Genomic DNA, 12655 nt, shown 5'->3' on the forward strand with positions numbered 1-12655 from the left:
TGGTTCCCTGAGTCACCCTGGCTCACCCCGGAGTCTCTTCCTGCCTTGGGTTTGACTGTGGCTCAGTCCTCTCAGCTGAGACAAGCCCTCTGGTTTTGGAAGGGAATTTTCCCGAATGCCACCAGCTAAGTAAGTTCTCTGGCACTGAGCTTTGGCTGTGCCACTGCAGGCCTTGTCTCCTTCCTGTGAGGGGCACCTTCCACGTAGGGCCGTTCTCCTCCCTCCTCTTCCACTCTCCCATTCCTGCCATACCCTCCCTTGCTCTGGCTTCAGAGGTCTGCTTCCTGTCTTCTTGCCCTCCTGCCCAGCAAACCTGTTCTGCCGTCAGCTGTCAGCTCCTCGCTCCTGCCTGTTGCCATGCACCAGACATTGGCCTCTTCCCTGCTCCTGCCCCAGTTCTCACCAGCTCCCCGGATGGAGTCTTGTCAACTCCTTACTCCTCTCATGTTTTATTGTCCCTTGCAGAACCAGGACGCTGCTCCAGCCCTGGAGGGAACACACTGGGTTCTTTCTGGCTGTCTTCTTGAGGTGATAGCCAGAGGGTGGATGCTGGCATGGGGATGGGGATAGGGCAAGGTTTCTAGACTTCTCTCCGCATTTGGGGCTGGGTGTTCTTTGTGGTGAGGGACTGTCCTGTGCATTGTAGGTTGTTTGACGGTAACCCTGGCCTCTACTCACTCAGATGTCAGTAGGAGCTCCCTACTCCAAGTTGCGAGAGCCAAAAATGTCCCCAGGTATTGCCAGGTATCCCCAGAGGAGCAAAATCACTCTGGGTTGAGAACCACCGGGCAGGGACATGATGGCACCATGTCTCAGGCTTGGCTAAGTCTGTGCTGGCAGGGACCTGAGAAATTCTCTAGTCCAAAAGCCCACATTTTAAAGGAAATTGGGCCTCTGAGAGCTAAAGCATTGTAAGGTCACGGAGGAGCAGCGTGATGAAAGCAGCATCTCAGGGAAAGGAGGCAGGCAGCTCTGTGCAGGGTGGGCTGAGAAACAGGCCAGAGGCAGGAAGGGGAGCGTGGCTGGGACCTGGCCGTTGAGGCTGGGGCCAAGGCAGTGCCTTCTACCCGTTGGCCCAGGCTCAGCGCACACTCCATGGTCTTCTGGAGTGAGGATATGGGAGAGGCCCCGCACCAAAGACCAGGAAACCAGGTGTGGGCCCAGCCTGGCAGTGGGACGGCTGCCTGTCCCCTCTTGCTATCCTTATTGTTTATGTTTTCTTCCTGCCTGGAGGCTCTGCTTGTGGGTCTGAGAAGGGAGCAGAGGCTTCATCTCAGCAAGGGGAGCCCTGACGGTATGGAAGAGTAGCAGTGGGGTGTGCAGGAACCCACCCCCCCATTGTACTGCAGCAGTGTCATTCACTCAGCAGACACTGTGTGCAACACACCTTAGGACCCTGTAGGCCCCAGGTCTCACCTGGGATCTAGCCTGGGGCGTGGTGGGACCTCCGACAGGAAGTGAGAGGGAAGCAGGTATGGGGACAGAGCCACAGGTCCCTGCTGTGCTGGAGGGAAGCTCCTGGGTGGGGCTTTGGGAAGCTTGCAGACCAAATCAAAGAATGTGGAGCGAGAAGCCAGAGAACCGTTTTGAGAGAGATGACCAGGCCCTGGGAGTTTCTGAGCTGTTGAGATTTTCCCGGATAGAGGCTCTCAGACATCACGGCAGTTCTACCCAGGAGGGCAATGGAGAAGGGAGGTATAGAGGGGCCCCTGCTGGGCCCACTCCCCGTGGGAACTGGCTTCCGGGGAAAGGTGTGCTGTGAGAACTTTTTCAGGCCCGGGGAGGGTTCTTGGGGCCCCAGTGTCCCCACCACAGGGTGGCAGGGCCATCCTGCAGTCAAGGAGTCCCAACACCAGGTCTCTTTAGCAGGCTCCTCTACCTGCGGGGTGTGACCCGGCAGCTGCGAGGTTTCCTCTCAATCATTCCAGGCTCTGGCTCTTAGAGCCATAAATCTTCAGCATGAAGATCATGAATTTCCATGGTATGATTAATGAAAGAAAAATTGAGACGGCAGTATAGAAACTGACCAGATTGAAAAAAGTATGAGAAGTTGGATGAAAGTTTCAGAGCTTCTGACCCGGCCTGGAGCGCCACCTAGTGGTTACAGGGGTGGTGGCAACCATTCCCCCAGCAAAGCTCGGTGGATGCCCGTTGCCTGGGTGGATGCTCTTGGCCAGGTGTGCCCATGCCTTGGGAGCCTTGACACAGTTCCACGGGGCCTGCTCCCAGGTACAGGGGGCACAGGACCACTCCACAGCATGGGCGACCAGGAAGCTGCTGCTCTTAACTCCCATTCCTCCCCGGCTGCTTGAACCATCTCTGCTTTAGTAATGCATGGGAATACCCCCACTTTTTTTTGTCATGCCCAGTCTAGATCACCTTTCCGGTTCCTCATCTATGAAAAACTACTCATCTTTTTAAGCCCAGCAAGTCCTGTGAAGCCTACCTTAAAAATAGACCTCGTTATACTGCTGCTCACCACCCCTCCAGAGCCGTCTGGTGGAGCTCATCACCAGCCGGTGCCTGATCCCTGTGGTGGCCTCCCGATTGCTCTCCCGGCTTCCCCATTGCCCTCTGGGGGCCGTCTCTGAACAGCAGCCAGAGTGATCTATTGGAAATATACATCATGTCACTCTCCAGCCCTCGGGCCTTCCCAGCACGCTAAAAACACCGCCCACCTTGTCTTTACTGATGCCTGCAAGATCTTGTCCCATCTGTCCCCTGCCACCCCGCCTCCTGGTCTCCTACCTCGTGTCACCTCCTTCACTCTGTTGCAGCCACATGGGCAGCTTGTTCCTCCCGGGGTTAGCTAGGCTCCTTTCCACCTCAGGGCTGTTGCACGTGCTGTTCCCTCTATCTAGAACATTCTTCCACCACTTCCCCTCTTTGATTGGGTCCTTACTTAAATGCCACCTTTCTGAGAGGCCTTGCCTGACCGCTCTGTCCCCCAGTACTTCCTAACGTTCTGCCGTCCTTATTTTTCTTTGCGGCCTGTGCCATCGCCTGGACTTGTGTTTTGTTTGCTTATGCAGCACCGTGTCCCTGTAAGGACAGCCTGTCATGAGACGGGGGCGCTTTGGCCACGCTGCACTCAGAACAGGCCCTGGCCTTCCTAAATGGGGGCTCAGTTTGCATGTGTGGGCTAGATAAGAGAAGAAAATCCCACCTCCTCGGGGCAGCCTCTCCATCTCCCCCTTATCTTCTCCGCACGCATGTGAGAACCGCTCTCTGCCTACTCGTGGGCTGCCTTGTCTTTGCTGGTCCTTCGGGGTCTCCTCTCTGGAGGCAGAACAGCTTGGGAGCAGGGGTGTGCTTGATTCCTGGGGTCACAGCACAGCTCTGGCACCCAGGAGCCGCTCAATCAGTGCCCTTCTGAGACCAGCACCTGACGCTGGCCACCCACTCCCCATGCTTTCTTCCATTTAAATTCTCACAGCAATCCAGAAGGCGGGCGATGTTATTCTCATTGGGCACACAAGGAGTTTGCAAGGTCGCACCACCAGGAAAAGCGGGAGCTGGGTGTCACATCCATGTCTGTGCTTGACAAGCCCTTACGTGTCTGCTTTCGCCCTGCCTGGAACGTTCCTGTCCCCCACTTGCCCCAAGTCCACCCATCCTTTGGGGACTGACTGCCACCTCCAGCGGACATCACGGGCCAGGACGGTGGTTGCCTACTCGGAACTCCCGTACTATTTGTTTGGCACCCGTGTATACTGTCTGGGGTCGATGCTGCTTTTTTCTTGCTCCTGTCCAGCCAGAGCGGAGGTCCCGGGAAGTCAGGTCTCTGAAGAGGTCCTAGCCCTCTGGCACGGGACGCTGCAGGTACTCAATGAATATGGGCGGACTGACAGATTGGCCCCTCAGACTCCGTGTACTTGTTGGGGCTGCCGGAGGGAGGGAGTGGGGGGAGTGCCAGCTATATGGAGCATAAATAGGGCAGCGGTGGACACTCATGGCCAACTAAAGTGAAGCATCCCCAGGTGAAGCTGGTGGCCTCGCAGCCCCGGGGGCACCGCGGGGGTGAGTTGGTTTCCGGCCCGGAGCGCTGGCTGCTGGCTCATATGGGGGGATGGTCAAGGCAGTGACGGATTCCCAGCCAGCCTGAGGAGTTCCCTTCTGCCTCCATCTGTGGGAAACGTGTCCTCTAGGCTCCTGAGAATAGTGGGCATATGGCCCTTCTGGATAGGGCAGCGGGACACAGTCATCGGAGGGTCTGGCTCTCAGAGACTGGACTCTGAGATTCTTCCCAGCCCTTGAGACAAGTCCTTACTCACTTTCCCTGCCCACTGTGCCCCTCATGCCGGGGCCTCTCCGCTGACAAGCGTGACAACCACGACCACCCAACCACCCACGCGTGCCTGAGACCTTCGTAGTTGTTACAGGATTCTGTCTGTGTCCTTTAGAATTGGGTCCTCAGAGGGACTGTAGGTTTGTGAAGCTATTGTGATGCCATTTGCCAGACCGGGAAACCAAAACATGGAGAGACAGAGCTTTTGTCTGGCCACACAGCTGATGTGATGTGGGCCCGTGGCCATATCTGACCTGCAGCCCCGTTCTCCCCTTACCCAGTCACAGAGTGGGGGTGGGGCCGTGTAGCCTTCGGGGGTGCGTGGAGAGGAACACACGAGCGGTGCTGATCTAACGGCCTTCCTTTCTCTCCAGCTCTGTGGCTGTGGGCTGCTTGGAGTGGGCATTTGGCTATCCGTGTCCCAAGGCAACTTTGCCACCTTCTCCCCCAGCTTCCCTTCGCTGTCTGCAGCCAACCTAGTCATCGCCATCGGCACCATTGTCATGGTGACGGGCTTCCTTGGCTGCCTGGGGGCCATCAAGGAAAACAAGTGCCTCCTCCTCAGTGTAAGTTGGACCCAGACCCCCCCCCCAACCCCCTGAACTCTGATCTCCCTGCATTTGGGCCACTGACACAGGCAAGGCCTGGGACGACCATCAGCCTCCTGGATGCCCAACCTGAGCCCAAGAAAATCGTTTCTAGAGTGTTCTTTGCCTGACCACACCCCTTGTCCTCATGATTGGGTATCCCTGCCCTACATGTCCCTCCCACTCCTCCGTTGGCTGTCTCCTGTATCTCCCTCCCTTACCTCCCTGGGATTCCTCAGAAGTAGCTGGCCTCTCCTGTACCTGGGAAGCCCTGTCTAGATGCCCCCGCCCCCCTGCCGTCCTTGCGCGCACCCCATCCCCAGCCGTGACCACTCCCATGTGCCCACACCTAGGCTTTCTCTTCCTAGTTTTTCATCGTCCTGTTGGTCATCCTGCTAGCAGAGCTGATCTTGCTTATCCTCTTCTTTGTCTACATGGACAAGGTGAGCCTTACAAGAAGGGAGAGGGCATATGGAGTGTCCCTGGGGTGGGGGCAGGGCCAGCCAGAGGAGAAGCACTGACAGGGAGGACCTCCGAGGAAGGGAGGAGGGAGAATGGAACCCGGGGACCTAGGAGAGGCCCGGATGAAAGGTTTGGGTGGGGGCAGCATGGGGAAGGTGAGTTTGGGGGGCAAGGGGACTTATTACCTGTGTAGTCTTGGGAAATAGAATCCTCTGAATTACCCAGGGAGGCAGTGGACTGCCTCTGGGACTGGTGAGCTCCCCGTCACTGGGAGTATTCAAGCATGATTGTGTTGACCCTTTGGAGGAGGGATTCAGGTGTCTGCCCTCAACCTGACAGGTGAATGAGAATGCCAGGAAGGACCTGAAAGAGGGTCTGCTGCTGTACAACACAGAGAACAACGTGGGGCTTAAGAATGCCTGGAACATCATCCAGGCTGAGGTGAGCGGCCAGGCTGGCCACGAGGAGGGGCGGCGGGGCCTCAGACTACACAGGGGACCGGGAGAGCTGCCGGGTGGCACACCATACAGCGGATGCTTCTGGAGAGGGACAGTGGGGGACTGGGGGAGGGTGAGCAGGATCTGGACACGGGAGCGAGTGCCTAAATGGGCACAGGGAAGTAGGAAGGACAGATCATCTTGATTTTAGCAACAAAGTGGGTCAGGCAAGGAGGCCCTGATTCTAAGAGGAAAACAAGTCCCTGGGACGGAGGGCAGCCGGCTTGGGACGGTCCCCAAAGCAGAGCGGGCGGGGTGGTGGGTGAGCAGAGGGCTGAGCGCTCCTGCCCAGGGTCCGAGGTCCGTGCCCAGCTCAGAGAGGCAGGTGGGCATTACCTGCTCTGCGCTCCGGCCTCCAGGGAGGGGCTGTCACTTCCCTTTCGGATCCAGCTGTGGCCCAAAGAAGGGGCCAGAAGGAGGCCTTTGTGTCCTTTGCTGACCTGCAGGGACGCAGCCTTTGTGGGACCGGGTTGGTCTGGGCACGGGAGGCGCAGGGAGGACAGCGGGCTGTGGCTGTCTGACCCTGTGCGCTCGCGCCCGCAGATGCGCTGCTGTGGCGTCACCGACTACACGGACTGGTACCCGGTGCTGGGGGAGAACACGGTGCCCGACCGCTGCTGCATGGAGAACTCCCAGGGCTGTGGGCGCAACAGCACCACCCCTCTGTGGAGAACGGTGAGGCTGGACGCCGCTCCCCGAGGCCTCTTCCCAGAAGCCGGTGTGGGGCACCGTGTTGCCCGAGGACACCTGCGGGGGCGGGGGGGGGGGGCGCCGGGGACACCAAGGAATTGGCTTAACAGGAGATGGGGTGGGGGACACACAGGACTGAAGCCAAAAGGCATGTGGACCATAGGGGGGCTGGACCCACAGTTGGGAGTGTCAGAGCGTGGGGGTTGAACGGGGGTCTGAGGCTGTGCAGTGGGGACTTGTAGGTGGAACCCTTGGGGGGGAGGGGCAGGGTCCACTCCAAGGCCGGAGGACCAGGGCTGAGGGGCAGGGAGGGACAAGAGGAAAGGGGCAGGAGGGGAGGTGAGGTGGGGGCTGGGCAGAAGGGGACACTCACCGTCCTGCCACTGCCTTAACCTGCGGTCCGCGTTCTCCAGGGCTGCTATGAGAAGGTGAAGATGTGGTTTGATGACAACAAGCACGTGCTTGGCACAGTGGGGATGTGCATCCTTATCATGCAGGTAAGAGGCCTGTCCAGAGCCTCGCGGCTCCGGGGCTGGAGCTGAGGCACGCACGCACACACACACACGTCAAACAGCTGACCCGGGCAGCCCGCAGCCCACGCACGCTTCCGCTCTGCTGTCCCGAGGCCTTCTCTTTCCGTGCCTGTTCCAACCCTGCAGGCACGGTGGGGCCTGGCTTCCTCGGCATTCCCTCCGAGCCTTGGGCCCAGTGCCAGCATTGCACAGAGCTCCTGTGTGGGTTTGCTTGAGAACACGCCTGCCGTCCTTCCCGGGGCATTTCCCTCGGGACTGAACTGGATGAAAGCCGAGTCCTCAGGTAACACGTGTGAGCACAGGCTCTGAGGGCGGCCGTCCCGGATGCATCGCCTGTGAGACGCTTATGAGCTGGGCAGGTTGTCTTGCCTCTGGGCCTTCGTTTCTGCGTCAGTATGACGGGCGTGATCACCGTGCCCCTTCTTAGCATTGAGTGAGCTCAGGGCGTGTCACGGGGCATAGAGCAGGACCGGGCGGCTGGGAAGAGCTCTGCGGGTGTTCGCTGTTGTCCGCAAGCACTCAGTGAGCAGCCGCACTTTGCGAGTGCTAGCCCAGCTGCTGGAGACGGACAAGGAGGGAAACCCTGCCTCCCTTCCTGAAGATAAGGCCGGCATGGCTGGAGGGAGCAAGAGCCCCCTGACCTTTCTGGGACGAGCATTGCCTGGCCTTCTCCTTTGTCCATCTCTGTATGGCTCCAACCATTTATGAGTGGCTCCTCCAAGCAGGAGTCTTCAGTGCCCGATTCCCCTCGTAGCCCTTGAACTTGGCTGGCCGGTCCATGAGAGGGTAGCTGACATCCTGCATGAAGTGATCTTTCTTGCTCTAAACTCTTGGGCCTGCAGGTCTGACCATGTCCGATTTATCTAAGAGCTTTCAAGCTCAGCAGACAAGCCCGCTGTCATTTTTGCAGTGCTCTGATTATGAGATGTGCGCACAGGGGCAAGATTCCATTTGGTATCGAGACTGGGGTGCCTCTCAGCTGCCTGTGGTCCCCCTGGACCAGAACCAGCCAGGGTCTGCTCCAGTTATACGCAAACATGGAGCATGAGAGCCTTGCGGGCCACGCCATGTCTCCCGGGCCCCTGCCTTATGGCGCGTGCCCCCGGCCCACTCTCTGTGGTGCCCGTGAGGCCACAGGCTGGCTTCCTCCTGCCTCCTGCACGGCTCTGGGTCAGCACCCCTGTCAGGATGCAGGAGTTGAGGGAGCACAGATGGGCGTGAACGTTGTCCTAGGCACATGAGTGGTGAAGACACGTCTGCTGCCTCCAAGACCTCATGTCGTGTATTCTGGACTGAATGGAGCGATTTGGCATGGGTTTAATGTTCTTGCCACCTTCCTGGCCCCCTCCTCAGTTCCTTGGTAGCCACCACTCAGGACCAGGTCCTTTGTGCCTTCTGTCCTCACCACAGTCCTCGGAAGTAGGCAGATTTCTGAGCCTCCGAGATGTGTGGTATCCTGTACCAGTGGCTCTGAGGGGCTGAGCTCCTGGGTGTGTGACTCCTTCTGCCAGCAACTTTCAAGCCCACGAGTGGTTGTCCCCACTCGCCCCAGGTGCCGCGCGGCAGAGCCCAGGCCACGGGCTTCCGTCCCAGGCCCTCTCCCCCTTGTCTTTCAGATTCTGGGCATGGCCTTCTCCATGACCCTCTTCCAGCACATCCACCGGACTGGTAAAAAGTACGACGCCTGAGCCGGCTGGCTGGGAGCACCCCGGCCCCCACACGGACACTGTGCCGGGAAGAAGATTTGAGCTTTGTGTTGCCTGCCCGCGCTCTCCAGACTGCTGACCCCCGCACCCACCTCCCCAGCCCGCTGCCCCCAGCCCAGTCCTCCTCAGCCTTCTTGGTGGGTGGAGGGCCAGGGAGGAGGAGGTGTGGAGGAGGTGCGCCTGGACCTTGGGGTGCTGGGGGCGCCTGGGTTCCTGCATCTGTGTATTTGCCAAAGAAGACAGGGTGGGCCGGGTTCGTGCTCCAGGAGCCCCCCAGCACGGATGCGTTTCTGCCCCTGCCCTTCCTCACCCTGACACTTTGTCCCCGTGGGGGTGGGGAGCAGAGTGCTCCCTCCTGGTGGACAGACTGCCCAGCGGAGGCCACTGGCGTCCACGGCCACCCCCGTGGGGGAGCTGGCGGGGGCGGGGGTCTGACCGCCTCTGGGCATGGCCCCGGGAGCATCTTGCCCAGGCTTTTTATACCTTACAGTGTAACTTTTTTATTTTACTCTGATTATGATTATTCAGGAATATTATCTCTCAGATAAGTTTAGGGTTAGCTTTCTGATTTATAACTTTTTACTGCGTTGATTTCTGTAATGGTTTGATTTTTTTTTCCCCCCGAGGGTAGGGGAAGGTGGGGAAAGAGGATGTCCGTCAGGTTTCAGTCAGGACGAACCACTGTGCCACACTCAGGAGGCCCTGCGGTGAGACGCGCTGGGCCTGGCTCAGGATGCGCTGAGCAGAAGGAAGAGGGGGCCAGGCAGGGGGGCGGGCGTCTGTGGCCCGGGGGTCCTGGGAGAGGCGCGTGCGGCGGAGGGACATCCTGTGCAGGGGTGAGGCCTTTGCTGATGCCAGTGCCAGTGGCCCGGGCGGTCGGGAGTCCTCTGGGGGGCTGGCGCAGTACTTCACCGGGAGCTTGGCCAGGGCTCTGTGGGTCCTTACAGTTCACTGATGAGCAGTCTTTCTGGTTTCCCTTCTTCCTTCCTCCTGCCGTCTGCTGGCTCGGGAGGCTCCCCTTCCGCCCCATGCGGGCATTCCCGCGACAGGTTCTGCAAACCCCAGTACTTTCACAGACATTCCTGCTAGAAACTCTCGGACAAATACCTCTCTAGTTCAGATGCTGCTCACTTTCTCACATTGCTTCTGGAAGGGGAAGCAGTCCTGATGTTTTGCTGCTCAGACAGTGGCAGAGGACCCGTGACCATCAGGAGGGGAAGGTGGAGTGGGGCCCACGATCATTCCAGCCACATTCACTGGGTGGCAGAGTCCCTGCTGAGGGGGTGGGGGAAGGATGGCCCTGGGACCCCGGGACCCTCATCCCCTTCATTGGGGTTCACATGGTGGAGTGGTGGCGATCATGTCCTCTGTGGCCCTCAGGAGAAGCCCAGAGAGGTCAGGCTGGGTCTTGCTACAGTCGCCCCAGGAAGCAAGCAGCCTAGGTCACGGAATAGGAGCCCAACAGTCAGGGTGGGACATCTGACTACAGAAGGGCCCCCATAGGACTTCGTGCTGGCCTAAGGGAGTGTTTTTGCAGTTAAAAAAAATAAAGTCAAGAATTCAAGCGACTGAGCTCAAAAAGGTTATCCACTAGCCAGCTAGGTTTGGTGCCCTTCCCCGATGGGGCCTCATGTGGGACAGCTGCCTTTTTCCTGCACCTGTTGGTCCAGTCCCTTGATTTCCCACAAGCCCACGTCTCCTCTCCTGCCTTCACTTGTGTGTTCCAGAAGCTGAGACCTGGCCTCCCAGCCAGCAACACCTCCACTGGCCTAAGTAAAATACAGTCGGGACCAGAAGTACAGAACTTTTGGTGTGTTGAGGATTCCAGACTTTGGGGGGTGAGGCATGGAGAGTAGGGTGGTCTCAGCGAGTCAGGCAGAGTAAAGACCACCCCCCTGAGACAGGTGCAGAGGTGCCCCTGGGGATGCTGGGAAGGTGGGTCCTTGGGTGGAGAATGGGGCAAGCACACGCGTGAGCCAGACTGCCCTCCCAGGTCTCCTGGCGCCGCTGTGTTCCTGGTCTGCCCCGGGGCCTCTCCTCCACAGGGCGCAGAGCAGACCTGCCACCGCGGCGGACAGGCACTCAGCAAGCAGGCCCTGGCATGGCCGCCTGGGACTCAGTGCATGAGGATCCTGTGCTTGGGGCTGGGGGTGGGATGGGGCGGGCTTGGGCATGCCTATCAATGTAATTTCAATTTTTGTTCAAATCCACAGCAAAACCTAACACCCGGGGGGCATGTGCATAGCCTCCCTGGCAATCTTATGTTTCTGGGGCTTTAGGGGTGTCCTCTGGCCCTGGAACCTCGACCATAGTCCCTCCTCCCCCTCAGTGCCCCCTCCGCTCACCTGTCTGTCCGCCTTGTCCACCGTCCCCCAGACTGCCTTCCTGCCTCCCCCTCGTGCTTGGCTGTGTAGGCATTTGACTGAGTTTCCCCTGCGTGGAAGGCACGAGTGGTGGGGGGTGCTCTTCCCAGCCCCTTCCCTTCCTGCAGGCTGGCACCCACAGCCCAAGGAAGGCCACACCGTGCGATGTCTGTGGGGTGGCCCCGTGTCTTCTCTTCCTCCTGACTGTGATCTCAGTGGGGCAGGATTACCTGAATAATCCCTCTCACTTGGGGCTTCCCTCGCCAAGTTCAGAGTGAGTTCAGTCAGCTCTGATGCAGGCAGTTCACCGATTCCACTTAGAAGGTCAAGGTTCTGTAGACAGCGTCAAGGGCGTGCCGGCCGAAGACTTGGCCTTTCCTGCAGCCATCTTGCCGAGGAGGTGGGCGAGCAGGGACCGAGAATTACCCTTGGGGAGGGGCTGTAGCAGGTGTGGGGGGCGAGTCTCCACCTCCATGCCCCAGCTGGAGCACTGTCACCCCTTCTCCCCACCAGCATGGGCCTGCATCTTGGGCTCTCACTCTACGAAGGTGGCTCGCCCCACCCCAGACCCTCATGCGGGTGTTCTGGTTTGACTTGAACCCAGGTGGCCATCCCTCCTTGCTTTGGTGGCCCCAAAGCAGTCCAGGTGGCTGGAAATGACCGTCCCCGCCTCTGCAGCCCCCTGCCCACCCACACTGGTGGAGGTGCTAACTAGCAGGGACCTGGTGTCGGACGGGAGCTGGGTGCCGGGTTCCTGGAGCCCCCCCTTCATCCCTCCGCCCTCTGCATCCAGCCTCCCGCGGTCCTGGCCTCCCATCTCGCTCCTCCGCTCCTCAGAGAGGCAGTGGTCCTGGCGGGTCCTGGCCTCCCTGCCCCTGCCGGGCACCTGAGGGCTGGAGCCGGGGGCTCATGCCCACACCCCACCCAGCCCCGGGAGCGCGGGAGCGCGGGCGAGCAGGGTCAGCTCGCTTGTTGGGTTCAGATGCACTTTTCTGCTTGCGATGCCGTATCTGTGCGCTTCCTCCATCCTGGTCCTGGCTTTCTTGAACACCATGTTTTTAGCATGTTTTTAAATAAAAACTGATACCATGTCAAAAGTACAACAGGTGACCTCTTCGTGGTGTGTTTGTGTTCGCTCAGCCACGACTGTGACTTGACTTCTTGCGGTGGTTGGTGTGAGGGACAGAAAGACAGATCAGGCACTGGCCCTACCGTTTGTCCAAGAAAACCCCACAGCAAGGACTTCCTCTCCTCTTCTCGGGCCCAGGTTCCAGGTCGGCTGGGCGCAGTGGGGCTCAGTCCCCTCTGTGGTGCCCCTGCCCAGTGACTGGATGCAGACCTGGTTGGGGACCAGTCCCAGAGGCCCGAGCTCTCTGCAGGAAAGGTCAGCTCCCACCTTGGTGTCTGTCACTGGTCACATGTGGCCAGGCCTGTGGGAAGGCCTGGAAGTGTGTTCGGGGAGGGGCAAGGAGTAAGTCATTCATGGCTTCCCGTAGGGGCAGGGGCTATCAGGTTTAGGTATAGTGTGT

General features: G+C 59.2%; 1 protein-coding gene across 8 annotated transcripts in view; it reads left to right on the forward strand.

Annotated features, from left to right (window-relative positions):
- Positions 1–12226, forward strand: part of TSPAN9 (tetraspanin 9) — a 197197-nt gene extending 184971 nt beyond the window's left edge. For 7 of the 8 annotated variants that reach the window (XM_057318762.1, XM_026502665.4, XM_057318761.1 and 4 more), the window contains 6 exons: positions 4663–4854; positions 5244–5318; positions 5677–5778; positions 6378–6509; positions 6938–7021; positions 8674–12226. In XM_057318762.1, coding sequence (XP_057174745.1) covers positions 4663–4854; positions 5244–5318; positions 5677–5778; positions 6378–6509; positions 6938–7021; positions 8674–8745 — 657 coding nt within the window. In that variant the 3' untranslated portion in view covers positions 8746–12226. Of the gene's footprint in view, positions 1–3436; positions 3823–4662; positions 4855–5243; positions 5319–5676; positions 5779–6377; positions 6510–6937; positions 7022–8673 lie in introns of all 8 variants that reach the window. The other variant, XM_048216834.2, reaches the window with a different exon arrangement.
- Positions 12227–12655: the final 429 nt, after the last annotated feature.

The sequence above is a fragment of the Ursus arctos genome, unplaced genomic scaffold (assembly GCF_023065955.2).
Source record: "Ursus arctos isolate Adak ecotype North America unplaced genomic scaffold, UrsArc2.0 scaffold_26, whole genome shotgun sequence".
NCBI classification, from domain to species: domain Eukaryota; kingdom Metazoa; phylum Chordata; class Mammalia; order Carnivora; family Ursidae; genus Ursus; species Ursus arctos.